A 27,279-nucleotide genomic window follows, 5' to 3' on the forward strand; every position below is an offset into this window, starting at 1 on the left:
TGTTGTTGTTTGATGTTTGATGTTGGTATACTGTATGTTGTTGTTTAAAGGTTATTGCAGCTGTCTTGGCCAGGGCTCCTTCAGAAAAGAGATTGTAATCTCACCCTCCCTGGGTAAATAACGTTTTTTTTTATATACACATACTGTATTTGATTTTTAAAAAGCACTGTTCAAGAAATGTCCTCACCATAAGTGAAGCAGATCTGTGTGGAAAAGCCATTTGGAATCACATCAGTAAACAACAAGGTATCCTCTCTGAAACAAAGTGTTATTGTTGTGCTGGAGTCTGCCTGGGCGGGGCTTGCCTGGTTCTGTTGTACCAGACAAGTGTCTCCAAATGGCCCCCCTAAATACTGAACCAAACACACACACTCCTCCATAAATATCTCCCTAAATGCTGAACCAGACAAATGTGATCCAAGGTGACTTTCCGCAAGTAAACACTGGGGTCAAGACTCAAGACAAAACCAAGTCAGTTTGGAGCATCTCACAGAAAGATGCTGTAACCCACCGCATCTCACCTCCCCAAACACCTCCTCACCTCCAACTCCCCTGAGAGCTCCCCAAACACCTCCTCACCAGCCTGGTCCACCTAGCTCTCCCTTAACCTCCACCCACCATAAATAATCCTGTTCATTATGGACTATAGGTCATGTTAAACTAATCTAACTTGAATCAGTGCCTCTATATTCACCTTGTCAGAGAGCTGGAGTTTAAGGACCTGTCTCAACTAGTTTGACATTTCACCCAAGTTAACTAAGCCAACTCCACTAGGGTCAGTCCCAGGTTAACGGAGCTACCTTCTCTAGTCGTCCTGCCCTCCAGCTGCCCTCGATCCCCTCCGCTCCCTCTCTGTGAGGACAGCTCTGGAGAAACTTGTTTTCCCAGAAACGGGGAGTCCAGCAGGGTCCAGACAGTCCAGCAGGGTCCAGACAGTCCAGCAGGGTCCAGACAGTCCAGCAGGGTCCAGACAGTCCAGCAGGGTCCAGACAGTCCAGCAGGGTCCAGACAGTCCACAACAGCATGTATGACACCTACTCACCAGCTACCACATTCAGCGCCCCGGTGCTAAAACTGCACCCCTTGCAAAACATTGTTTCTGTTACTCACTAATGGCTTGCAATAAAAACAACGCAGAGACAAACATAGGGTCAAGTTTAGTTGACCCTTTTATTTATTTAAGATAAGTTGCTAAGGAAAACGTGGCTGCCATGAAAGGAATGTGAGAAGAAACGATGTAAACCTCCGTGTGCTGGAATACGTAGCGGCCAGACGATGCTCGGTCAGCGTGACGACTTCCGTACAACATGGCCTTGGAACGGTCAGCAAGCACAGGTTTCACAGAGAAAAGTCAAACCCTACACTCATGGTACACTTACAGTACGGATGAACCTGCCATTCAAACAGGGTTTTTTTTTTTTTTTACAAAGAGGAAAACAAGAACAAGAACAGACCATTACCAACAGAGACCCTCTGAGGGCAGATTACCAACAGAGACCCTCTGGGGGCAGATTACCAACACAGAGACCCTCTGAGGGCAGATTACCAACACAGAGACCCTCTGAGGGCAGATTACCAACACAGAGACCCTCTGAGGGCAGATTACCAACACAGAGACCCTCTGAGGGCAGATTACCAACACAGAGACCCTCTGAGGGCAGATTACCAACACAGAGACCCTCTGAGGGCAGATTACCAACACAGAGACCCCTCTGGGGGCAGATTACCAACACAGAGACCCTCTGGGGGCAGATTACCAACACAGAGACCCTCTGGGGGCAGATTACCAACACAGGGACCCCTCTGGGGAAAGAGAAGGTGCTTTAGGGGTCAGTTAGCTCTCTGGGGTTAGAAACAAACTACTAAATCCCCCCCTTCCTCAACCTCTGATATTCAGCCTTTTGGTGCTGCTGTGATGTACCACTAGATGGAGCTAGAGGGTAAACATGAGCTCAGCGTGACGTAGCAGTAATGCAAGTTAGCTGGGGGAGCCTAGAGGCTGCAGAGAGACAGAGCTGTGTATGGAGACACTGTGTATGGAGACAGGGGGACGAGTGGTGGGGGGGGTGGGGGGTGGGCGTGTTCTGCTCAATTTGCGAAGGTTTGGCGCACAGCGGCGACTATGTGTTTGGCACTGATGCCGAAGAGGTCCAGCAGCTCCTGGGGTTTCCCGCTCTGAGGGACGCGGCTGACCGCCAGGCGGGTGACCACGATGCCAGGCTCCTCCCCCACTGCCGACAGCACCGCCTCACCCAGACCGCCTGCACACAGACCAGGGTTCAGAATAGACAGATATACCATTCCATGTACCTGCTCACACACACACACACACACACACACACACACACACGCATCACACACACACACACACACACCAAGAGTGTAGATAGACCCACCCTCTCTGTAGTGGTCTTCCACTGTGATGATCTTCCCTCCCGTGGCTCTGGCGCTGGACACGATAGTGGCGGCGTCCAGGGGCTTGATGGTGAACGGGTCGATCACACGGATGTTCACTCCTGGAGTGGACGTGTAGAAGTTAGTCTCTCTGTACACAAGTCCAGAAGTAATTAAATACATATAAAACATTAAAACGTCCCTCGCATATTGACATGAGTTATAGATCATATCACTGCACCATCTCCAAACACCGTCTCATGAACATGGAAACACAGCAGTCATGTTCAATAAGGTAAACCCACTGGGTACAGCCATCATTGGGTGTCATTTCCCCTGCTGAGCCACCAGGGGGCAGGCTTACCCTCGCTGGCCAGCTGATCTGCAGCTGTCAGGGCTTCATGCAGTCACTCCAGCTCCGATCACAGTCACCTTGTCTGACTGACGGACCACCTGGGGATGACAGGACAGACACGGGACAAGGACAGACAGAGAACAGAGGCAGACAAGACAGAGAAACAGAACAGGATATTGAAAATCAGGAAAAACTGGAATTTGGCATAGAGCTTGGCTCATTTCCTGGTGTACAAATACAGGATGGTGTCAGAAACACAATACTGATCTACCAGGAAGTAACACCAGTGAGACTTGATTGATGGTAGGTAGTAGGTACCATGACCAGGATGGGAATTACACGATGGCCATGGCCGTCGATGCCCCTCCCTCTGGCCGTGATGCCCCCAAAATAATTCTACCCTCTGCGGCCACCGTGGCTTTTGTGCCCCTGCTACCATCTAAATCTCGAGGTTGCTTTAAAAGCATCAGTGGTCTCTTGTCGTTTTCTTGATAATCTGAAATTAATTCAATTGAGGCTACATTGATATCAATAAAACGTTACACCGGTAGTATACAACTGTAGCCTGCTAGTGGCTTTGATGCGATGTGAAACTGGCCCGCGCAACCAGCTGCAAGGACTGCTGCAGCGTTGTGGTTCGTTGAGAGCGCAAGCAAGCAAATAAGGTCTGAATTGACTATATCGATAGCTAATAAATTATGACACGGCCATTTAACCATTGTTCTTTTTCTACAAAATAATTTCCAGAGCAGAGAAAGTCTCTCTGTGCCAGGTTATGGCTTACGTGATGGCTAGCTAGCTAACTCCACAGACGACAGGCACAGCTTCAGTAAGCTAGATACAGTAACGTTAGCTAATGTTACATTACTGACAGCCAGCATCGTTAGTGCTAGGTAGAAAGCTGACCTATTGAGTGCTTAACTGAATCAAACCTTCTGTGTAAGTTGACAGCCAACTAGCTTGCTAGTTAGCTAGCTAGCATAGCCAGATAGAATCCGATTACACTACCCCAAGTACAGTACGTTGCACTATATTGCCTTTCTAGAATAATGCTGTGACGTAAGAGACTACATCAACTGAGACGGATTATGCTGCATGGATGATTGGCAGTCGGTTGCTTGGCTATACTATAGTGCTACATAGCATTTCCAGTGAAGGGGCATAATACTTGCTCGGCTCCATATGATTCAACCAAGATTCAATCAATCAAAGCTTTATTTGTATGGCGCATTTCATACCCAGAGGCAACACAATGCACTTTACAGAGAACAAGGGAGGTGGGCATACGTCCCACCCCTACATATTCCAGAGGGAAGCAAAAAAACAGTATAACCCGGGGGCCAGATAAGTGAGCTGTAAAAATTCTTCCCTGACCCCTCTCAACAAGGCGATTGAGCAAGCTCCTGGAGTATGTTTGTCTACCCGTTGCATGACTTAGATTGCATGACTTAGGACAACATTATGGAGGCATCGTTTGAGACAAAGTAGGCTATTTGTGTTTTTCATGTCATTCGTGTTTCTTATTTATTGGGCATAGAGAACAGTTATCTTATTTGGGTGGCAAAAATTCAACAGACTATTCAGTTAAAGGGATCACTGAACTACTGTTTTTAAGTCATTTATTTGTCGGCTCCAAATCTTATTTCACTCAATGGCCTTTGTGCCTTGGCATGTGGCCTTTGTGCCCTAAAAATTGAGTGACACTGAAGGCCAAATGGCCTTGCCCCTAAAATGACAATTCCTACCCTGACCATGACTCAATTCTACACCATTCACTGTGTGTGTGTGTGTGTGTGTGTGTGTGTGTGTGTGTGTGTGTGTGTGGGGGGGGGGGGGGGTACCTTGGCCAAGCCCACTTCAAACTTCTCTCCAGGGGGGTAGATGACGCTGGTGTCTGGCCTGCTGGTCCGGATGAAACAGATCCCCTGAAACCAGAGAAAACCTTAGAACAGAACACTGGAACCAGACACAACAGAGGCTTGGAACTGAACCGGAGCCAGATAGGAATACAACTCCCACACAAAGATACAGAAGCTTGCACCCTCAGAGAAAGAAACACACACACACGCAAGCTGACCTTGGTGTTGGCAGCCATCTCCACGGCTCTCTCTGCGGAGACCGCATCGCTGGGGTAGAACAGAGTGCATGTTGGGATAGCGCGGAACATGGCCAGGTCCTCCAGAGCCATCTGGGAGGGGCCATCCTCACCTGAAGACAGGCGGAGACACAGAATTGGTCAAGGGAAGATGACAGAGGCTAGTACACACACCCCTCACCCAGGGAGAGACCACACACAGGTGAGACCACAAACTATGATGAATAACAGAACGATATGCACTGAAGATATTATACAAGAATATGATATGATGACGGATCGTTCCACATAACATGTCTGCTCTACCTAATCAGACGAGCTCCCAGCTTTGACCCTTGAGGGCGACCGCACTGGGAAGGCTGCTTCTCAGAGTCAGCTTGAAGCGGTGGCCAAGGTATTGATTTAATGTTCGCTATTACAGGGTTTGCTTATCGCTGCTCTACTCAAACATGCTACAAACATGCACCCACAGAACACCATTGGTGTATGCTTTGTGATTGGTAGATACATTCTGAGTTGTGGGAGGAGCTTGTTCCTGTGACAGAGCTGAAGCCTGGGTACTCAGACACCTGTCATAACTACTTCCCCATCACCTGCCCTGGCAGAGTCACACACCTACGACTCAACATGTACCCAGGTTACACGTCTAGCCTTACTGCCACAGAGCTGTACACTATGTTACTACATCGCAAGGTACATTTGACCGTATATCATCATGTACTGTAGGTACTAGATCTGGGTGAAAGGCCTTTGCTTATATGTTTTCAGATGCAGGGATTGCAAGGCTGAAGGTCTTCGGTGTTGGTCAGAAAAACTGGTCTGCTGTGCCCTCACAGGACCAGGTAGACCTGGTAGCTCTGGTCAATGATGGGGTCTGTCTGGGGTACAGCAGTGTCCACTGTGGTCTCTGTGACGGCCCTGCTCTGCCTGCCTCTCCTTTTGTGCTTCCCTTGCAGGGTGGTGCTGGTGGGCGGAGCTGGGAGTCATCAGAGCTGATGAGGCACACCTGGGTAGCTGATGGTGAACACCTGGGTAATGGAGCACACCTGGGCTTCGGGTGTGTCCCAGGGAGAACAAAAGCCGTCTGTCTCCAGTGTTCTGGGAGATCTGCATTTTGATTGCTCTTTATTATGTAGCCAGCCAGGCGGAAAATGTAATATATTTTACCCAAAGTTAAATATGTTCACTTAAAATTGATTGTAACAACCATGGAAAGTATATTTGTAGTTTGTCATGTTGGGAGCGGTTCATTTGTGGAGATTGTTGTGGTGCGGACGGGTAGGGTAGGGAAGGACACAACGCATAAAAAGGGTAGCTCATAGTTGTTACAATCTGGTGCCACTAGGGGACGAGATCGGAGAGTTTTTCTTGCGCGCAGTGGGCTTTGGTCTTTCTGCGCTGAGTAAGTTGGAAGGATGCAGGTAAAATATGCGCCCAGTACGTCGAGTGAAAAGCATCGGTACATATGACGTATTGGCGAACATATTGTTCAAATATAGTCTTGTAATTGTTAATAGTTGTATCCAATAGCCTGTTGTAGTTTGACTGGGTGGGATGTTGTAAGGTAAGCGTTATGGTGGTGATGAAAGTCTTGGAAGGTGTGAGCTGCACGTGGCAGTATAAATGAGCATACACCCCCCTAGCTAATGCATTTGTTTAGAAGTTGGACACATGCCAATTTTATTTTGTTTATACAGATGTTGGACTGGGTTTTGTGAACCAGAAGCTCAACTTAGGTCAAAATGAACCAAAATGTAAGTGCTAATTGTGTGTTAAGCTAGCTAGCATTTTCTTTTACTGGTGGTTTGGAGGCATCGTGGGCACGTATGTTTAGTTTCAAATCAAACCGTGCCATTTGTTATTGTATATTGTGTATTTTATTTGGAAATGTTTGTCTAAAACCAAAAGGGGAACCAACTTACTATTTGAGACAACAAAAATGAACCCTACAAGCTTTTGTCCCCTGTGGTACCTAATAGACCCCTTTCCCAGCAGCCATGTTGAGGTGTCCTAGCAGGGTAAACACAGGTGTAATTAATAACCTTAATTATGGTCATGTTTCATTTATAATTTAGGTGAGCTAGTGCCTGTTATTGGGCATGCTGGCTCACTGGAATGGCTGTGACCTGCTAAATAGAATGGCACCTTAATTAAATTGCACCTGTTTACCCTACTGTGACACTTCAACTTGGCTGCTGGGAAAAAGGTCTATTCCACAACTACAACTATTACATTGTCTTCCATGTGTGGTTTCCCTCGTCACAGCCAGTATGGTTGTGCTACATGTGTTCTGTTTTTCTGGCTGAGCTGAGGGTGCTGAAGAATACTGCAGCAAAGGTAAGGAACCTGCACTGTGTAAAGAGAATTTATACATGAGTTCTGGTTAACCAAATAATTATAATGTTCAACGTGGATACCCTGTGAGGTTGCTCTCATATGGCTCTGTCCTTGTGGCGTATGGGAGCGTAGCATTTCTGTGCTGTGACGTATAGTCCCATTCCACGACGTTGGAGAGCAAGCTTTGTCCCCGGCCCTCGGGCTGGTGAGGACAAGCGTCCTGTATTCCCACATCTTCCCAGAGTCCTATGGGCCATGACTGGGGGGCTAATGCATGCAGTGCACATTCGGTATCCATTCTTGAGTTTCGCTGAATGTCTGCTTGAGTAAATCGGATGTTTATATTGTTTTCCTCTTGCAGAGGAGACTCCTGCCCAAACCAGCCAGGAAAAGACATTCATACACAAGTGCCCCAGGAGGTATCTATGAACACTGCCTGTTGCTGCTGCAATTGCAAACTGTATGTGAAACCCAACGTGGATACCCTGTGAGGTTGCTCTCATATGGCTCTGTCCTTGTGGCGTATGGGAGCGTAGCACTTCTGTGCTGTGACGTATAGTCCTGTTCCACGACGTTGGAGAGCAAGCGTTGTCCCCGGCTCTCGGGCTGGTGAGGACAGGCGTCCTGTATTCCCACATCTTCCCAGAGTCCTTTGGGCCATGACTGGGGGGCTAATGCATGCAGAGCACATTAGATGTCATGCTTGTTTGACTTTCTCTGAATGCATGTTTGAATAAATCTGATGTATGCCTTGTTTTCTCTTGCAGAGGAGAATCCTGCCCAAACTAACCGGAGAAGACGTGCTTTTTAAGCAGAAGCGCCCCAGGTCTGTGACATGAACATTTGTCTGGTGCTGCTGCAGTTGCAGGCTGTAAACGCTGTATGTGAAATCCAACGTGGATACCCTGTGAGGTCACTCTCATATGGCTCTGTCCTTGTGGCGTATGGGAGCGTAGCACTTCTGTGCTGTGACGTAAAGTCCCGTTCCACGACGTTGGAGAGCAAGCTTTGTCCCCGGCTCTCGGGCTGGTGAGGACAAGCGTCCTGTATATTCCCACATCTTCCCAGAGTCCTTTGGGCCATGACTGGGGGGCTAAACCATGCAGAGCACAGCTTTTTATCAGATTGTTTATCAGATTGTATCTTTTAAATAGTAATGTTTGCAAATGGGGGATATAATTGCATTCGTGACCTCTAGATTTTTATCCATTCGGTGCCATAGATTAGTATTTCAATTTTGTCATGTAAGTTCTAAATGATGAGCAGAGTTCTTGGTACATATTTGACTTCCATATATTTAGTAGGTTAATTTCTTGTTTCTCTTTTCAGGTTGATGCCTTCTCTGGCATCTACAAGCTCAGACATGGCAAGATGTCGTTTTTGAATTACAACTGAAGTGCAGATGAAATAAAATTGTTACCGTCATGAGTCATGTCTTGGTATACTGTAGGCAGGTCAGTCATGCTAATGAGTAGTCTACACTAGGTATTATAGTGCTACATAAGATGTTGCTAGGCAGTCCATGAAGTCTTAACTTGGGCAACTGACTCACATTTGTTCATGGTCCTGATCATTGTTCACTTTCACTCCTAAATGAGGGGCAGTACGGAAGAAGCTGAAATCCAGTTAACAATAATCTTGTAAATTATGCCCGGTGTCCAAAATTCCAGACTATCCTTTTCTAGAGTAGCTTGGTCGCTTTAGAGAAATGCAAACGCCAATTGACAAACATTAAAGCATATTTCAGTAGGTGGTGCTATTGAGTTTTGCTCCCACTTAACTCTGAGGCACACATGGGTGGATTGGCTAAATGTGTCATCAGGCCATGTAGTAAAATATGAGTGACACATGTAACCTGCAGTATGTTGCTTTTATATGTATGGTAATACTAGAACCCACTGGTAATACTAGAACCAATACTAGAACCAACTGAAGAGCTTTCCCTCCAAAAAAAATTTAGCATAGGGGTGATGTGTTGTGTTAGAATAATTGGTAACATGAGTTAGAGGGGTGTGATCACAGGCATACAATATTTGGACATGAAAACATGTTCTCTGCCCCTGGGTCACAAGTGAACACCACTGCTGTCACTGACTGTGCAGTCATTGTACTTTGACCAGTTTCATTTCAGAAGTTGGCTAGCTGAAGAGTAGAGGCTATTCATTTGGAGGGGACGACAGGAAGCCTTAGTCTTGTGTAAAATACTTATTTTTATAAAGGGTATTGGTTACATTTGTATACTGAGTGAACATTCTAGTTTGAAATAGTTGCATGGCAGTCTACAAAGCAGTGATGGTCACTGAGCAACCAGTCTTTCTGCAGTTTAATAACTTGGCCTGCGAGACAGCTGGTGGGAAGGTGAGTCGGTTCTTATCTTGACATTCCAGATCATGGTGGGACAGACATCACACTTGTCCCACTCAAATTTCTGGACCTTAATGTTCTCAAGCCATATATGTCTTCTCATCAAAAGGTTATATTTGCCACTGATGAATGGTTTGCTCCAGCTAGTATTCTTCTGAAGGTACAGTGGATCATATTTTTCACTTTATGTATTCATAATTTAGCAGTGATGACAATGTATCATACATCACTGGCATTTTACTTTCATTCACAAGCTGTTAGCCTGTTAACTGTGCTCTGTGGTTGGGAAGAGAGAGCCGCCGGAGTTCATAGCTTCTGCTTTCACCGAGTATGGGAAATGGATGGATGGCTGGGAGACGAGAAGAAAAAGAACACCTGGTGACACTCCATCTTTTACAGTAGAACAACTTTGAAGAGACAAGTTAGTCAACAATTTACACATATTGCCGTGGAGTTTCATGAATATGCTTGGGAATCTTATCTGATGTCATGTCTAAGGTCACGACTGGTGCATCATCCAGTTGGGTGTACCTGGGATCATCCATGGCTTGGATGTAGACACGTCCTTCTTCACTGGGAACTATGCCCCCTCTTGCTCTGTTCAGGCTGCATGTCTGGGTATGAATAACAGAACGATATGCACTGAAGATATTATACAAGAATATGATATGATGACGGATCGTTCCACATAACATGTCTGCTCTACCTAATCAGACGAGCTCCCAGCTTTGACCCTTGAGGGCGACCGCACTGGCATGGCTGCTTCTCAGAGTCAGCTTGAAGCGGTGGCCAAGGTATTGATTTAATGTTCGCTATTACAGGGTTTGCTTATCGCTGCTCTACTCAAACATGCTACAAACATGCACCCATAGAACACCATTGGTGTATGCTTTGTGATTGGTAGATACATTCTGAGTTGTGGGAGGAGCTTGTTCCTGTGACAGAGCTGAAGCCTGGGTACTCAGACACCTGTCATAACTACTTCCCCATCACCTGCCCTGGCAGAGTCACACACCTACGACTCAACATGTACCCAGGTTACACGTCTAGCCTTACTGCCACAGAGCTGTACACTATGTTACTACATCGCAAGGTACATTTGACCGTATATCATCATGTACTGTAGGTACTAGATCTGGGTGATGGGCCTTTGCTTATATGTTTTCAGATGGGGGGATTGCAAGGCTGAAGGTCTTCGGTGTTGGTCAGAAAAACTGGTCTGCTGTGCCCTCACAGGACCAGGTAGACCTGGTAGCTCTGGTCAATGGTGGGGTCTGTCTGGGGTACAGCAATGCCCACTTTGGTCACCCACGCAACATGATAGGTATGCCACCATGCCAGCCTTTGAGCATTACAGATAAGTTTCCATTGAGCTCTTAAAGGCGAGAACTTAACAGCTCTTTTAATAATGTACTTTACTGGTTTATAAATAACTGTAGGTGTCTGATGATACCAACGTTTTGTTCACCTGTATTATGATCAAAATACATGAGACTAGATCAGATTTAGCCAGCTGTGTTCCTGTCATTATATGACTTCACTTTGATTAATTAAGTCCACATATCACTGACAGGTGCATGTGCCCACAGTTTCAATCAAGTCTGGAGAAAACTGGCAATGGTCCAGAATCTCATTATGAATTCACAGCTACAACAAAAAAAAGTGTAGGACTAAGCTTATTTTTTTGAGCATCATATTTGGTACGGGGTGAGTGTGGGGGTCGGGGGGGTGTAATCAAAACATGTACAGGTCATCCTTTTTTTCTGTGCACCCACACAGTGCAGTAATGTAAGATGTACGTCCACAGGTTTGGGCAGAGCTGCTAACATGGGAGATGGGTGGGAGACAGCTCGCAGGCTGGACAGACCCAGGGAGCTGAAGGTAGTACTCACCTCACTGGTTGGCTCATGCATTAGAGATGCCGTGTTGCTGAGACGATTGCCCTGTACCAGGTGGACGACAGGGGCATCCTGCAGGTGCCAGGGTTCGAGTGGGCGGTGTTCAGGCTGGGCCACCCTGGTGTCATCAGCAGCATTGAGATCGATACCAACCACTTCAAAGGTAGAGCAACAGCGGTTTCATAGCCAGGCTGGCTTCTCATCCACTTCCGTTACACCTCAGTGAGCCCATGTACTACCCAATTCTGAAGCTTGGCCAAGTTGCGATGTTACCGACTGAATTTTAAAGTTATAACAATGTGACAGGTTATCTCACTGGGATGGTCGATGCTGTGTCTCTGTCTCTAGCACATCAGATGCCAGGCATACCCCACCAGACAGGTCTTGTGTTACTGTCACTGTATCAACAGGAAACTTTCCAGACTCCTGTAAGATTGAAGCCTGCTATCTGACTGCTGAGGAGGAAGGGCAGTGCATAAGCAGCAAGTGGAGCACTGGCAAGTGGCAGGTGGTTTTGGCCCCAGAGAAAGTAAGTTATTTTCTTAGTTTAGCAGTTATTTTCACCCATTATCAATGCCTCCGTACATATCTCCATCTGGAAATAGTTCTGTGAAATGCCCGTTCTCATTCAACAGTTTAATTAATTCAGTATTTAAATGTCCATATTTCAGACAGATGGGAGGCAATGCAAATGTTGTCTGTGGAAGCCATTTAGTTAACAGTAGTTAACACTGAATGTGTGTATAATGAATAAATCAAATTGGATCTTGGCAAGCGCGCATATCTGTCTTATCGGAGGTTTTATGCTCAACACCTCTCTCGAATGTATTTGAATCACACCCAAGTTTCTGTAAAGGGAAACGTCTGCCAGTCTGGACATCAGCCAGGCAGTCAGATACCCAAAAGCCTCCCCCCCCAGTATGGCTATTTGTCAGTACAGTACAGCTCCAACACCATTATTACAATGAGTGGTAAGTGATGGGACTTGTGAGTGAGTATGAACTGTCTCTCTCTTTCTCTCTCTCCTTTCTGCTCCAGCTCCGGCCCCACCACAGGCACTTCTACTCGGGTGATTCTTTGGCTCTGACCGGACCTGTCACTCATGTGCGTCTGGTCATCGCCCCCGACGGGGGGGTCAGCAGACTGAGACTCTGGGGTCATCCGGCCTCCACGTCCTCCTCTGCCGAGCATTCAATACTGACCTCTAAACTGTGATACTGAGCTAGTAATATGCCATACCACACAACAGTGAGTGCTAAGGCTAAGGTGCTGAATGCATGTGGATAAAGATTGATCTCGACTTTTGACAGCATATTGATAATGATTAGCAGATCAAAATCATCACATTGTAGACCTATATTCCAATTTGCAACCTATCCAGATCAAATGACCAATATGAACTTTAGATTTCAGACTAATTAATTGATTATTTTTACAAATTGAGGAGTGATGTTAGTTGGAATGTTACTGCATTTAGAGGAGGATTCTTGTATTAAAAATGAACAGTTTACATCTCCTGGCTGTAAATTAAATGTGTTAAATGTGGACTGAGCTTTTACATAAAGGTTATGACATCATAAACATACATTTATTGTTTGGTTTCCATGTCAATACAACGTACCCATCATTCTGTCAACAACCGAACCTACAAACCAATCATTTCAAGGGATACCTGATAACATGCAGCACAGTCGAGTGCACGTGGCCATAGATACCTCAGGGTGTCGCCTAACTACTGGCTAACGTGCGACACTTGACCTTCGTGTCATTCTGTGCGGAGTTTCAAGCTGATATTTTAAGGGTTACTTTGTAACCACGTACAGCAAACAATGCCTGGAATTCCAGTCAGGGTATCTCGCCCTCGCCCTTCACTTATCAAGACAGTCGTGATATGGCGAAACGGAGATGCGTTTTTTCCTGGGAGGAGGGTTGTTATCAACTCGCGTCAGGTGTCGTCCTTCGACAGTTTTCTGAACACTGTAACTGGAGGAGTTGAACACTGTAACTGGAGGAGTTGAACACTGTAACTGGAGGAGTTGAACACTGTAACTGGAGGAGTTGAACACTGTAACTGGAGGAGTTGAACACTGTAACTGGAGGAGTTGAACACTGTAACTGGAGGAGTTGAACACTGTAACTGGAGGAGTTGAAGCCCCATTCGGAGCGGTGAGGAACGTCTACACACCTCGAGAGGGACACAGAGTCCAGAGTTTGGAGACTTTGGTGAGGAACGTCTACACCTCGAGAGGGACACAGAGTCCAGAGTTTGGAGACTTTGGAGCACGGGGGGAAATACGTCGCTGCAGGAACGGAGCGCTTCAAAAAACTTGAGTAGGCATTTCATCTATGATATCCCCCTGGTTCATCAAGCGTGAAAGAAATAGGCTGGTCTTGGCCTGGCTGAATATTATAACGATGTGTTTTTTTCATAAGTAATGCATTTAGGTGCCCATTGTCATGACTAGTGTTTTAACATTTCATTTTCTAATGTCTAATTTTCGACCTGTAGCTACTTTCACATTACCACGAAAAAGGCCCAACGGAAGAAGAGCGAAGTGGTGAGTTCATTGTCCAATTTCTTAGCACCACCATGAGGACTACTGGAAAACACCAGCGTCTGTGAAAGATGAAATAGGCCTGCAGCAACTGCTTTCTCACTAAAGATCCTATAATAGCTAAGGGAATTACTTGTTTTATGAATCTTTGCCTATTTTATTCATCTTATTCAAGTAAGTATGTTATAAGAGGACATTTCATTCCTCATCTTAACATTTCACAAACCTCTAGAAAGTAGGAACTTAGCCCCTGCCTTGATATGGGGTTGATCAAAGTGATCATTTCAGATCAAGGGGGATTTTTTGTGATAGAATTGAAGCAAAATGAGAGATGGACAGAAAAAGTACCAGAGTCATGGTTATACCTTTGTCATTCTTACAGATAAAGCCAGTGGTCCACAGCAGAATAATCGTTTCTGCTAGATGGAGGAAGATTCTCCATGAGTCATGCACTATCAAGTCAGTACCGATTTCCCAGTTGTCCTGTACTAATGGCATGCTGAAAAACATTCCATTAGCAAGAGATTCCATCATGAGCCGAGCTAATAGAACAGTGCACCCATGCCTCATTTAACTGATTCAATTGAGGTTGAATCCGAATTGCAAAGCCATTTGTATTTAAGACACAGCTCATCCAGTCAAACAAAATCAGCAACGCTTGCACAGATAACATAGAAAAGAGAACTGGACAGCCTTTTTGAATGATACTGTACATGTATTACTGGTTACTGGTAACCTCTTCAATCCTATAAAAAATAGAAACTGAATTTTGAATCTATAAAGATTTGTTCAGTAGCTATAGTGAAAAGGCACACTATTTGTCTGACGACAAGGCACTGAATGTTGTTCTTGTATTATTTTATAGTGTTTTTGCCAATGGCGATATTTTGGTTCCCCCTGCTCGGATACTGATACCAAAGTACACTCTGAGAAACTGGGATAGAGTGCTTGCCATGGTAACAGAGAAAGTACGTCTTCGCACAGGAGCCGTACATAGGTACTTAAAATAGCCTTATTTCCAAGGACATTTTGCTCTAAATTTTATACACCCCAATAGGGAAAATACAAATATCACAGGAAGTTCGCATGTAGCCTAACAGCACACTGACTTGCCAGCCAACCCTCATGTCCGTGTTTCTTTTCCCCTCAGATTGTGCACATTCGATGGGACCCCATTATCCAGCTCAGTGGAGCTAGAGAACAACCATTACTATGTAGCGACAGGAGTAGAGAGGTTCAGAGTCCGGCCATACTTCAGCTGGGTTCCCAGGAAAGGCGTCCTCCAGGAGGGCAGTCTTGGGTGAGTAGCTCTGATACTGTGGCTAGCTATCTGTATTCAGAACAGGAGCCAGGGTAGGAGATATAATGTACTTTAGTGATACCATATGCTGAGTGCATTTTTCCAAGGGGACACAGATACGAATTCAACAGAGGCCATATGCCTTCTGATCTGCGGTGTGTCACTGGAACACATCGTTTATTCATTTAAAAATATGTAATGTATTTTTTTCCCCAGAGTCCATGGTGACTTTCTTTCACCAGTGATAAGGCAAGGAAAGAATCCAAGAGATTTGGTAAGTACTTCTTGACGAACACTATGAAGGTTTTGATACTAAACAGCACGGGAGCAATTTCAAATAACTTTGTTTTGATCAATTGATTAAAAAATAATAATAATAATAATTTAAAAAAAGTAGTGAGCTTTGATAAAAGTATTGTTATTCCATTGCATCAAACAACTCTTAAAAGGCATTGTTAGCAAAACCATAAGAGAGGCTGTACTAACTGTATGTGTTTAATGACCAATTAACTAAGAATGTTCCCCTACTTGAGGCGTCCAATCAGAGAATGTTAAGTGGCTTTAATGTCAAACCACAACAAATATTGATGAGGTTCTCAGAATCCTGCGGCCTTGGATGCCCTTGAACAGATTGACCATGGGGAAACACAGCACACCAGACATCCTTCATTTCTCCTGAGTGAAACAATCTCTATTGTGATTAATTGCAATGTATGATGCTCACTCATGCGATAGCGCGCACACACAACACATACACACAACATACAACACACATGTGCACACACACACACACACACACACACACACACACGTGTTGTCACTATTCCAGGACACCGTTGTGGGGATGAAGATAAGTGTCTCACATATAGAGCTCAAATGACTGAGGGGGAGTGAAGTGCAGACTCAGCTCTTTGGTTTTAGAAAAGGTCAATGTGAAATATCTGATGTCTCTTTATTACCATGAAAAATGACAGCCCGGTTCCCAACAATAAGTCATGTGCTGGAGAGAGCTGCTCCACTGCCCGACAACCACACTCTCCCAATCACCTGACTATGCTTCGTTAACTCATCCGCATTGTGAAGTCATTTAAGATGCAAATGAAAGATCAGATTAGAAAGGCTGTGCAAGTTGTATAAGGCATAGTGCTTATCCAATTCAATCTCAATTACACACACACATTTAATAGTGCTGATCTCTCTGCTGCCCTCTTACTGTTTTAATGATCTTAAGTGCGTTTCACCTCATAAAGGTTTTTGCCCATTTGAGTTGATATGCTCCAATTCCCTAGAAGAAGTGCAGCACTGTGTTTTTATCTAATGTACATTTGAACACGATGCATTCGGCAAACCAACAGTCGCATAAGCGTTTGACTTTGGTCTTTATGTCATATTTTGGTCGCTGTTGGAAAATGCTGCATTGCTTTCTCAGTACAACCCAGAAGGGGGCGACAACGACCCTGCTATTTTCTCAGCTGTCCTCAAGGCAGTGTCGCTGCTACTGTATGCATGGCCTCTCTCTCTCTCTGTCTCTGTCTATCACTATCTCTCTCTCTCTTTCTCTCTCTCTGCATGACTCTCTGTCACACTTTGTCTTCTTATCTGTGGCTCGCCACATCAATAGTGCTCTGCCCCGTCTGCAGGCTCAGCCCCTGCTCTGTGCCGTAGGTCATGATCGAGGTGCTGCCTGGGTCCCGCTGGCCCCCGTAGCTTCTATCTAACGTCCACTTCAGTGCCGCGTGGGAGCCTGCTATGAAGACGTCTGAGCCGGGGGCCCTGTGGCGGGGTCACCAGCCCGGTCCATCACTCTAACGCTCCGCTTTTGATGGCGGAGTACCGGGCCAACTTAAGTGCAAGAATGTCTCGGCTTATCTGTCATTATTTGACATTTCTTTTGACATTTTTTATCCCTGGCCGTTTCCCAGGGTTTTGTGATGTATGGGGCTGTACTGCAGCCGGGCAGTTTGGTCTCTTTGAGCTTTAAATGTCCTCAATTCCCCGTCTTCTTTTTAGGAGTTTGCACACATACTGTACACACACTATGCGGGCAACAATTGCAGGCTCTAGTGTGATTTCTATTTTCTCTGTGTTGATAGCATGTTTGCAGTTTTGCATGTCGCTGCCTATGTTCTTCTCTGTTGTTAGATCGTGTAACATTGTGGGAGTCTGGTGGAATTCAGAACTTCTTAAAGTTCAACTAGGGCTTCATCAAGGCCAGATATGTCACGGTTATTGCCACAGGGTGGCTTGGAACAAAGACCACTGAATATTGAACAATATTCCGGCCTTCAACAGGAAAGTAGAGCAGGTGTAATGAAAAGAGCTCAACAAAATGCTTCTTATGAGGGTCAGTGGCATTGAGCAAAGCTGTTTGAACTTGGCTCTGACTGGAGTCCAATTCTCTGTCAATATCAGCCTGCGGTGTGAATTTCTGATATCTCCCGTTCACAGGAGGGCACTTGGAATTCAAAGGCTGATCAGTGAACTTAGCCCCAGCCTGGGTTTGTGAGGAGGCTGGCTAATAAACATCCTTCAGGTCCCCAGACAGCGCGTTAGCGTGCTAACAAACGCCAACGCCCGCAGTCTAGGCTTCAGAGAGAGACACAAAGAGATCAGTTCACTTCCCCCCAAGCCCCCAAGCCCTGGTGGAGTCAACTAAAAGCACCATGATGGAAAAAATAAATAAAACATTTGAATTACTTTCCCCTGTTCTCCAGAGAGAGAGAGGGATATTTCACCCAGATGCTGGGTGTTGATATGTAATGCATGTGAAATTCTGATTTGTTACCCACATACCCAAAGCCCCCCCCCCCCCCCCACACACACCTCTCTGTCTGTCTGTCTGTCCGTCCGTCTGTCTCTCTCTCTCTCTCTCTCTCTCTCTCTCTCTTTCTCTTTCTCTGTGTTCCTCTCCCTTCTTCCGATCGCTCTCATTTCTCGGGCCTTCCCATCAATAACTGCCTGTTCGCTGCCAAAAAGAAAGATATTCCCAAGAACAATTTTTTTTTCTCCCTCCAAGCGTGTTTGGATTTTCACTGTTTGATCTGGACTGTTAAATAAGACGAATGCTATTAGAAATTCATGGCTGCTCCGTTCTATCAATAAATGATTAGTTTGCAGTGCTAGCCAGTGATTGATTGGCTGTGCATGAGATGTATTGGAACCAGACTCATTCAATGCCAGCACAGTCACAGGGGACCTGCTAAGCTTATCAGCGGCTGAACAACTTAGAGCAGTGTAGGGGGGGGGGGGGAGAAGCTGACTGGAAAGACGAGGCATGAAAAACAACACACATGAACTGACACCCTCTTTCATAACACTGTTGTATGTACAATTCATTCATGTTTATTTAACGCAGTGCCCTTACAGCTTAGTTTAATATTAATGTTGTTTTCCATAATCCGTTACTGTATTTGTCACTTTCTTCGTGTGAAATATAGGCCGTGTACATGTAACAGTATCGCTTTCAACATGTGTGACACAAGTAAAGAAACACGTATGTATGTGGAACTTTCGAATCAAGGTTGAATACATTTCTGTCGAAAATAACATATGGGTTTAACACACTGTTCGTTTGATCCCTTGCTGAGTAAACATAACGCTTATTCAAAAGAACCCGAATACGAGCTGTTTTATTATTTAGCGTAGCCGGCCCGCCCAGGTAACAGCAGGAACTTGGTCAGAATGGGAATGAGGTGAGCAGGCGAGTGAATCACTGAGGCGACGCCGCCGTTCGACGGGAACAACGGCTTCATGCATATAAAGATGCACCCCCGCCTGACTATGGTCTGCGTTCACCAACGTGCAGCTGCATCGTATCATGTGCTGTAGTTTGCAGATCACAGACTCGAGGCAGATTCTCTGTTCTACGCCAAGACTCAGAGAGCCGAGCAACAGAAGCAGGTCTCCCAGACCCGGTTCCGCCTCTCATCAGGGGGTACGTATGTAGGTACGCACACACACACACACACACACACACACACACGCGCTATCGCTCTCCAGATGAGTGTCTCTCACCCGCCTCCAAGCACCGTTCCTTTTTAGTGTGTGTGTGTTCATGCGTGCAAACGTGTGTATACGCGTGTGGGTGCGGGGGGTCCCGGTGTGAATACACTCGAGAGCCTCCCCCTCCCCGTTAAATCACGGTAAGGCACCCCCGCAGCCGGGAGGGAGCATCGGCTACGAGGTGAATATTTTACTGAGCTCTGCCTCAAATAGGATCATAAATTAATTCAGCGCCAGCAGGGAGTATTCTCAACCTTGCCAGGGATGGGCTCTCTCTCTCTCTCTCTCTCTCTCTCTCTCTCCCTCTCTCCCGTGCTCCTGAGGGAGTCAGGAGGACCGCTATCAATCATTCATTTCATCACTATTCCATCAGACGGGAGATGGGTTCGGATGGCGTTTTGCATTTTGATAATGGCCGTTTTGTTTGTTACATTCTGTGCCCGTCCACCTTGTGCTGCAGGGCAATTCCTGCTAATAACGCCCTTTTTACCTGTTCCCATGTATTGCCACCGTGGAAACTTCCAGATGTTCTCAGTCTGGAGTCGTTACCATCCCGGTGTTCCCTTCAACCATGTCCCGTCCTGGAGGGGGGGTTAAGGGGGTTTGGCGCCGCGGGAGAGAAGGACTATATAATCTCTTAGGGCTGGAGAACACGGCCTGCCTGTGTAAACAGACGGGACGCTAACCCTGACTGACAGCCTCATTGATTAGGCCACGGTTAAAGGAGAAATGTGGGAGTGGCTGAGGTGACCACAGAGAGGCCAGGTGACTGAATGACCGCCCGACTGACTGACCAGCTGACTGACGGACTGACTGGCCGGCTGACTGACTGTCAGCGTGAGCAGTAATAGTGATTAATGGCTCTCCTCAGAGGGCAGCGTGTTCAGAGCCAAAGCCAGAAGGAGGGAGACCGCAGGGGCCGCGGAGATACAAGAGGACTCACAAATAAAAGTGGACCTGCCAATCGACCAGGTAACACGACTCCCCCGGGGAAAGCCCACAAATGAACAGAACACCGTAAAACGAGACGGCCTGGATTACAGGGGTTTATGAGGTAGTCATTCCTCCAAATTCCCTAAAGACGTGGACATATCAGAGACATGTTCTTATAGCAGGGGGGGCCATATGTGGTGCCATTCCCATGGGCTTTGTTTTCCACGGGAGTGACATAAGAGTGTGTGTTTATCTTTATGTCTGTGTGTGTGTGTGTGCGTGTGTTGAGGTTGAGGCGAAGGTCGTGGAGGAGGAACAGTGTGACGTGGCCGCCGCCGCCGCCTCTGGTCCAGACAGTGGAGGTCAGACGTCTCGCTCCACCGTGCCTTCGTCAGCTAGCTCCAAGAAGGTCAGCACGCCGGTCCACAGCCCTCCCCCGGGGACCTCCGTGTGGGTGGGCCAGCCGCAGACACCGGCAACTATGCCGGAGAGATTTATGAGTTGCCACAGACATAACGCCAACCATAGCTGTTCTCCGGGTGAAGAAAACAGAGAGCGAGTCGGTTGGTGTTGCTCAGCACCTCGATGGTGACTTCATTAACTTATCCGCTGTCCTCGAGTCTCTACCGCAGTCTCTTCAATGACTCTGAGGGCACATGTTGTAGTAGTAGTAGTAGCAGCTTACATACAGTAGCCTACTGCTACAGCAAAAACACATTACTGTACAATAGAGATGTAAGGGTATGAAAATTTCATATCACGATTATAGTGACCAAAATGATCACGGTATTGTTAAAATGTGCTGACAATGTTCAAAAACTACACGCACTGAAATCATTTCACCTATTGAAAAAAAAAATTGGCAGCACAATGCACTTTGCATAAACATTAAAATAATACGTCTTGGAGACTGTTGCTAACTTTGTTTGATTAAAGTAAGTATGTAAGTAACTTTGGTTGATGCTGGACAGTATTTACAGTGAGTTTTTCAAAGTGCAGCAATGAAACACGGTTTTGAAGATAATTCTATTGTTGAATTTCATTGTATTTTGTTGTGGTTTATCACTATACCGGTTATCATTACATCCCTACTGTTCAAGTGTGAATGATACAAGTATCCTTATTAGCGCTGTACAGGTATCCTTATTGATCCTTCTCTCTCTCTCTCTCTCTCCTCTCGATCACTCCCAGCTCTCCAGTCTGTCCCCTGAGCCGGGCCGGGTCACTCGCACCCAGACCCCCACAGGCAACAGCGCAGACACGAAGACCCTGCAGCCCCCTGCTGGGACGGAGCAGGTATGTGGATAGTTGACAGAGAGCAGCAGCTGTCATCTGTCCCTAACCCCGCCCCCCCTCCCCCGTCTCCACACCTTGCCTGACGTCAGGCTCTGTTTACCAGCCAGAAGAAGGCGAGGAGATGAGTACTATGATGTAGTATCGTATATCTATAGTTAAGGCTCTTCCAGCATTATGCTGAGGCATCAGTATCTCTCCTCAAAGGGAATTTACTCACAAACACCAAGGTGAATATAGGCGGCCATTTTCTCCTCATCATAGTTATTTATTTAGATTTAATGATACTGGCTGATTTATCCATCAGTCAACTGAGCATTTCTTCTCAATTAATAACGTGAGAAATGCCAATACCAAAAGGGGATGCCAGATCAATTGTCCCCCCCCCTCTCTTCTTCAGAAATTAGCGATAAAAAAAAATCAAATAGTCATCGATTCCCCCTCATCGATTTCCTTTAGTCTTTTCCACCGCAATTACTCCTCATCCATCTGGCGGTGTTTTCCGGTGCCCATCACCGCCAGCTCTGGTTAGCTGCTCCCTGCAGCTCACCTCCATCGCTCCAAGGTCAACTTTAATCAACCTCAGGCACTGTCACCAGCGGCCAACGCAGTCCGGAGGCTCATAGCCGTTCCTCTAGCCTGCCGGCCTTGTCGGTCCAGCCCCGCCCCCCCCCCCGCCCACCGGACCGTCATTACTCACTCCGGTCGTCACCTGCCATCACTCGCCCGCGCGGCTGCGCTCTGCTCAGCGCTAGCTCCCGCATAGGAACAGCGCACTTGTGGGAAAACGTCTCGGCTAGCTCGGCGTAGCGTCCCGGCTAGCCGATCAAACGCGGCGCTTCCCTGTTCTGCGCCCGCCGAGGGATGCCGCGCTCTCCGATTGCACTTTGACGGGTGATTTTCGCTACGGAAGTGAACGTGGCTGTCCTTGTTCAGTCCTGCGTGGCAATTAATAATCATTGCGGCGAGGCCTCGCTGATCAAAGCCCTCTGTCAGGGTCTGCAGTGTTCTTGATTACTCCTTGTGGCTCCGTGTTAACGTCTTCAAACATGCCATGAAACACAGTGATTAAAGGGGTGCTTTGAGTCACGCTGCTCCTCAGAGCTCTTAAAAGAGCTCACACATAAACATAAATGCGCGCACGCACGCACACACACACACACACACACACTCACACACACACACACACACACACACACACACACACACACACACACACACACACACACACACACAGTGACTGTAGGCAGCCATTCACTCTCCTGGACAGCATAACCCTGCAGCAAATGATGTCATCTTGCACTCATTGACACATTGACTCTTGTAGTTTCTGTTGGCTGACCCAGGATCCCCCCCCGCCCCACACACACACACACATACACACACTCACACACACACACACACACACACACACACACACACACACACACACACACATCTCCTTCAAAAGCTATTGGCTGTGTGAGCAATGACCCAGCGATTTACAGTGACACCGTCAGCCTGCTGATATCAGTAATAAAGCACCATGATTGATCGAAGGCAAAATAGTGTTCAGAGCTCATGGCATATCATAACTCACACGTATCACATGCTAACACACACACACACACACACACACACTCATATACATGTATATGCATCCGCACACGCGGGCATTGCTGTGGCTGTGTGTGACTGTGACATGGTTGCCTGGCTCGGCGCTAACACTCCGGTCTACAGTTTATCACACACAGCCGTGAGTGACTGCCTGATGATGCCCTTCACACTCATTGGAATTTCACTGTGTGTGTAAATCAGGCCTACGCGCGTGTGTGCGAGTGGTGTGTGACAGTGATGAAGAGGACGACTCTCTCCTCTTTCCTTCCTGTTGTTCTGGTTGAGTTCTGATTGTTTGATTCATGAATGGCTAGAGGTCCTAGTGAACAAAGACACGATTTAGCCGGCATAGTTTTTGTCTGCGTTGGAAGGCTGGGAGAAAATTCTAAGACCCAACAATAGCCATGTTTCCATCCACACGTTTTATGCGAATTAAGTTATATCTAATTAAAAATGCCTTATGGAAACAGTAAAATTAGATTAAAAATCATGAAAATCGTCAAAAAGTTTGTACTGTCGATCTCATCGGATTTTCTCTTGTTCGATAAAAGTATTTTGTGATAAATGCTTTATCCGATTTAAAGCTCTAAATGGAAACGCACGTTCACCGGCTTTATTCACATTCATATTTTTAGCGATCCTTACACAATTCGATTGACAAGTGGATGGAAACATGGCTACTGACACCTTCCTTAATTCCTTTCCCACTAAATTTGCATCTTGATTATCATCCCAAGTCACTGGGGGAGGCTTGGTTTAATCAGTTACACCAAAGCCACGTTGAGGCATTTTGTCACATTCGTGTAATCACATTCATTTTCATTATTTAGAGAGCAAAGCGGTGTTCTTCAGAGGAAAAATTACGCTTTTAAAATGTGGGTGTTGGTAGAGTATAAGGAAGCTTGTTGTTGTGTCTGTTGTGATGAGCTAGAGAGAGAGTGTTCCTGTGTGGTGGCGCTGACTAGCTGGCCTCCGGGGGTCTGTTGAGGCCTCCGGGGGTCTGTTGAAACTCAAGACTCATGCAGAGTCTCTCCTTGTCCTGAAAAATCATTAGATCCCACTAGATTCTCCTCACACGTTAGCTCTGAGAGAGAGAGAGAGAGAGAGAGAGAGAGGTGGGGGGGGGTGAACCCATGTCAGGCGCGTCTGCGTGAGTCCGCATCCTGCTTATTTTCTTCCGGGCGGTCGACCGTCAAGGGCCACAAGACATGCTGAGATTAACTTAATCTATAATTTATCACAGAGTGCATCTCAGACTGCCCGGCCCCACTCTAACTTAATCTGACATTATATATCCCCCACCACGCGCCCACCCTCCCTCATCTCCAGAACCTCCATCAGCCCTGCCCTCTCACTGCATGCAAGCGGAGACAGACGCGTTTTATGCCTTTGACATTCCTGATCCGCTGTCCCCTAACACAATGCCTCCGCTCTCTGTTGCTCTCTTCTCGTCCTCCAGAACCTAAAGAAACTCCCCACCGTACCGGCGGCGGCGGCCAAAGCAGAAGGCAGACGTCACGTCCGTCTATAGCCTGACATGGCGTCCAATAAAACACATCCTCGTCCCAACAGCTACGTCCTGGGTTCTTCGGCCTGCGTGCTTGTTGCTGGTGGTGTTGGTGGTGTTGGCACGTGGCCCGGTAAGGTTGGGAGTGCGTGTGATCACACTGGAACTTAGCTGCCTGGGGGGGCTCTCAGGGGCCCCCCCTGATGAATTCTCTCCCCACTGTTCAGATAAATGGTTCTGTTACTTCTCCTAATGCCTAAATCGTAACAGCGGGGCAACTGTAGGTAAGTATGGGTGTGGCAAGGCCCCGCTCTCCTCTCTGGGGATGAATCACCTTGCTGATTAAAAGTGAACTGAATCATCTAATAAATAACCTAACGATATTTAACCCAGGAGAATAAAGCACACGCAACACTCTGTACACATCTGTGGATATTAAAAACTACAAGGCCTAATGATGCATATAATGAAGTTTGTTCACGTTTTCGGCCCGAGGCTGTGGTTCTTCACCGAGCGTCGCCGGAATAGAGCGAGAAACGCAGACCTGCAGCGGGACGGTAGAAGGATCACCTGTCTGGGAACAGCAGACGGAGGGGGGGGACAGAGGGACAGTCTTAACATGTCCAACGTTAGGCCTGCTTTGACTGTCTCTATAGATCCCTACGAAATTCATTCAGACTTTCAAGATCCAACCTCACGATTCATAAGCTATTTCAAGTTTATCAATAATGGAAAGGACAGGGGACAATGGCATCCTTTCTGAAAATCGCCACTGTCCATTAAAACAAGTTAAAATCAATATGTACCTTTAGTCTACTTTGCTCTTGTACATGTTCTTGAAAACATATTGGATACATTTTCTTGTCTTTTCTCAAATTACACACAAACGCTATTCCCTGTTATTTTGAGAATATGACAGAAACCCAATATCAGTTGCTGGCTACCATTGTCTGAGACCATAATGTTGTCATCACATCCAGACCTTTATTGGATTGCTTAGTTGCTCAGAGCAACGACATTAAGCCATTTTCTCTTGCAGTGATAATCATTTTGCAATTAGAAATATTTTCATAGATGTGAGACGGACACGACTGGTAGAGAACACTCCATTTTTACATCAGCTCATTAAGTCTATAATTGAAGCAGTATAACATGTCTGCCAGGACACATGGTTTAAAGCTGAAGCCATAAGCTGTAATAGGCTCTCTGAGATGCCATAGATTTGCTTGTTATTTTATAATGTCATGAAAAATTGAAGACCAGTCTTTTCCTTCCAACAGAACTAAACAGAGGAACAGCTTATGTTCTGCTTATATCATCTGTGAGGGAAGGAGAGAAAGAGTGTGTGTGTGTGTGTGTGTGTGTGTGTGTGCGTGCGTGCGTGTGTGTGGGTGTGCGCGTGTGCGTGCGTGCATGTGTATAGTTGCTCGTGTTGTTAGATAATAACGCTCTATGCCCTAGGTTGTTTTCCTGTCAATTAGGCCAATCTGCCCAGAATACTGTAATGGTCAGCAATTAATTTTTCCACTTTTATCAAGAACGGAGAGACATAATTGGTATAGAATTGCCGTTTTATCAATAGGTGACACAATCAAGTGTACAATTTGAAGTTGTTTTCTAATAGAATTGGCGGGTTTATTGTTTCTGGTCCATAGCAGAATACAGATGAGTAGCCAGCCTGCAGTTATTAAAACCATCAACTTTAAACATACTAGGTTATGATGTGCGCACAGCACCATTGGTTAAGGCCGTAGCCGCTGCACGCTTAACGGCCTTGCATCCCCTGACAGAACCGCTCTGCGTGAATCTCCAGCGGTGGTAACCCTAACTGCTAACCGCACCAAGTAGCCCATCTTGGAGTTGACATGCTGTCAGTGTTATGGAGAGCCTACTATCTAATGCCTACTATCCCCGGCCCCCCAACACTTGCATATCGCTCATTTTCAACCTCATCTTCCCCCCTATGACAGGCCGTACAGTAGATTTAGAGCGGAGTCTACCTGTCGACAACAGTAAATCAGGTCTGGACGTGAGGACAATGCAGACCTTCCTGGAGATTAGACCGCCTTCACAGGGGCCCCGCAGGGGATGAGGGGCTCTGTGAGCAGGCTGTTAGAGAGAGAGAGAGAGGGAGAGAGAGAGAAGGAGAGAGAGAGGGAGCAGACAACATGCCACTCCCTGGTGGATCGGGCTGTTCTGCTACATCTGAACAGACTAGCTGTAAGGTGCCGCAGTTGGGTAATCTTTATATTGAACTGCTTTGCTTTTCTGTGAAAGACGTTGGAAAAGTGTTGGGCTCGTTCAGCCGCGTTTTCCCGTGCGGATTTCTGTACTGTGCAAGCCGTCTCTCAGCACCGTTGAATGAAACATTGCTCAGGCCTGGTTTGAGCGCAGATATGGAGGGCAAAGATCTGTGACAGCACTGTAAAGAACAGACAGTTCATTCCAAAGGGAACATTGGGAGGGTGCGGTGGGGGTGGGGGGGGGTTATGCTGACATCATGGAAGGCTGTGCATGAAGTGTCTATGTGTTTCTTAGATGGCGGACCCAGGGGGGCCCCTCAGTCGCAGAGTGATAAGACGTGAGCTAGAGAGTGTCTGTGATGCCCGGGGGCGGAGGGGGCCCCTCCGCCGAGGCCAAGGCCGGCGCT

The 27,279-nt window shown here is 46.6% G+C and overlaps 2 protein-coding genes and 2 long non-coding RNA genes across 6 annotated transcripts; 3 read left to right on the forward strand and 1 right to left on the reverse strand.

The window, feature by feature from the left end:
• Positions 1-1,195: 1,195 nt before the first annotated feature.
• On the reverse strand, positions 1,196-2,785 carry LOC311328357. The gene is made up of 3 exons (XR_014631210.1): positions 2,759-2,785; positions 2,397-2,516; positions 1,196-2,261 (listed from the first exon to the last, which is right to left on the reverse strand). It is a non-coding gene; the product is annotated as an uncharacterized lncRNA (long non-coding RNA).
• A 2,285-nt stretch (positions 2,786-5,070) lies between these two features.
• LOC311328362 lies at positions 5,071-5,710 on the forward strand. The gene is made up of 3 exons (XR_014631214.1): positions 5,071-5,238; positions 5,349-5,481; positions 5,613-5,710. It is a non-coding gene; the product is annotated as an uncharacterized lncRNA (long non-coding RNA).
• A 3,618-nt stretch (positions 5,711-9,328) lies between these two features.
• On the forward strand, positions 9,329-13,020 carry LOC311328359 (allantoicase-like). Of its 3 annotated transcripts, none has more exons than XR_014631212.1 (11): positions 9,329-9,539; positions 9,655-9,705; positions 9,836-9,923; positions 10,044-10,163; positions 10,260-10,339; positions 10,450-10,582; positions 10,714-10,869; positions 11,353-11,426; positions 11,498-11,606; positions 11,792-11,972; positions 12,482-12,622. XR_014631212.1 is itself a non-coding variant. In XM_084462340.1 (11 exons), the coding sequence occupies exons 1-11, from the start codon at positions 9,453-9,455 to the stop codon at positions 12,656-12,658; spliced, it is 1,194 nt and encodes a 397-aa protein (XP_084318466.1). In that variant the 5' UTR covers positions 9,329-9,452; the 3' UTR covers positions 12,659-13,020. The 3 variants fall into 3 exon arrangements, 1 of the variants encoding a protein (XP_084318466.1); XM_084462340.1 differs by having other exon boundaries at positions 11,854-11,972; positions 12,482-13,020; XR_014631211.1 differs by having other exon boundaries at positions 11,353-11,606.
• LOC311328351 (doublecortin domain-containing protein 2-like) lies at positions 12,674-24,705 on the forward strand (the record flags this gene model as incomplete). The annotated part of the gene is made up of 11 exons (XM_084462334.1): positions 12,674-12,691; positions 13,565-13,756; positions 14,330-14,457; positions 14,864-14,995; positions 15,149-15,298; positions 15,515-15,572; positions 19,127-19,232; positions 20,172-20,272; positions 20,523-20,642; positions 21,425-21,529; positions 24,582-24,705. The coding sequence occupies 11 exons, from the start codon at positions 12,674-12,676 to the stop codon at positions 24,651-24,653; spliced, it is 1,182 nt and encodes a 393-aa protein (XP_084318460.1). The 3' UTR covers positions 24,654-24,705.
• Between the last annotated feature and the right edge of the window lie 2,574 nt (positions 24,706-27,279).

Source organism: Borostomias antarcticus (assembly GCF_949987555.1).
Source record: "Borostomias antarcticus genome assembly, contig: scaffold_76, whole genome shotgun sequence".
Taxonomy (NCBI): domain Eukaryota; kingdom Metazoa; phylum Chordata; class Actinopteri; order Stomiiformes; family Stomiidae; genus Borostomias; species Borostomias antarcticus.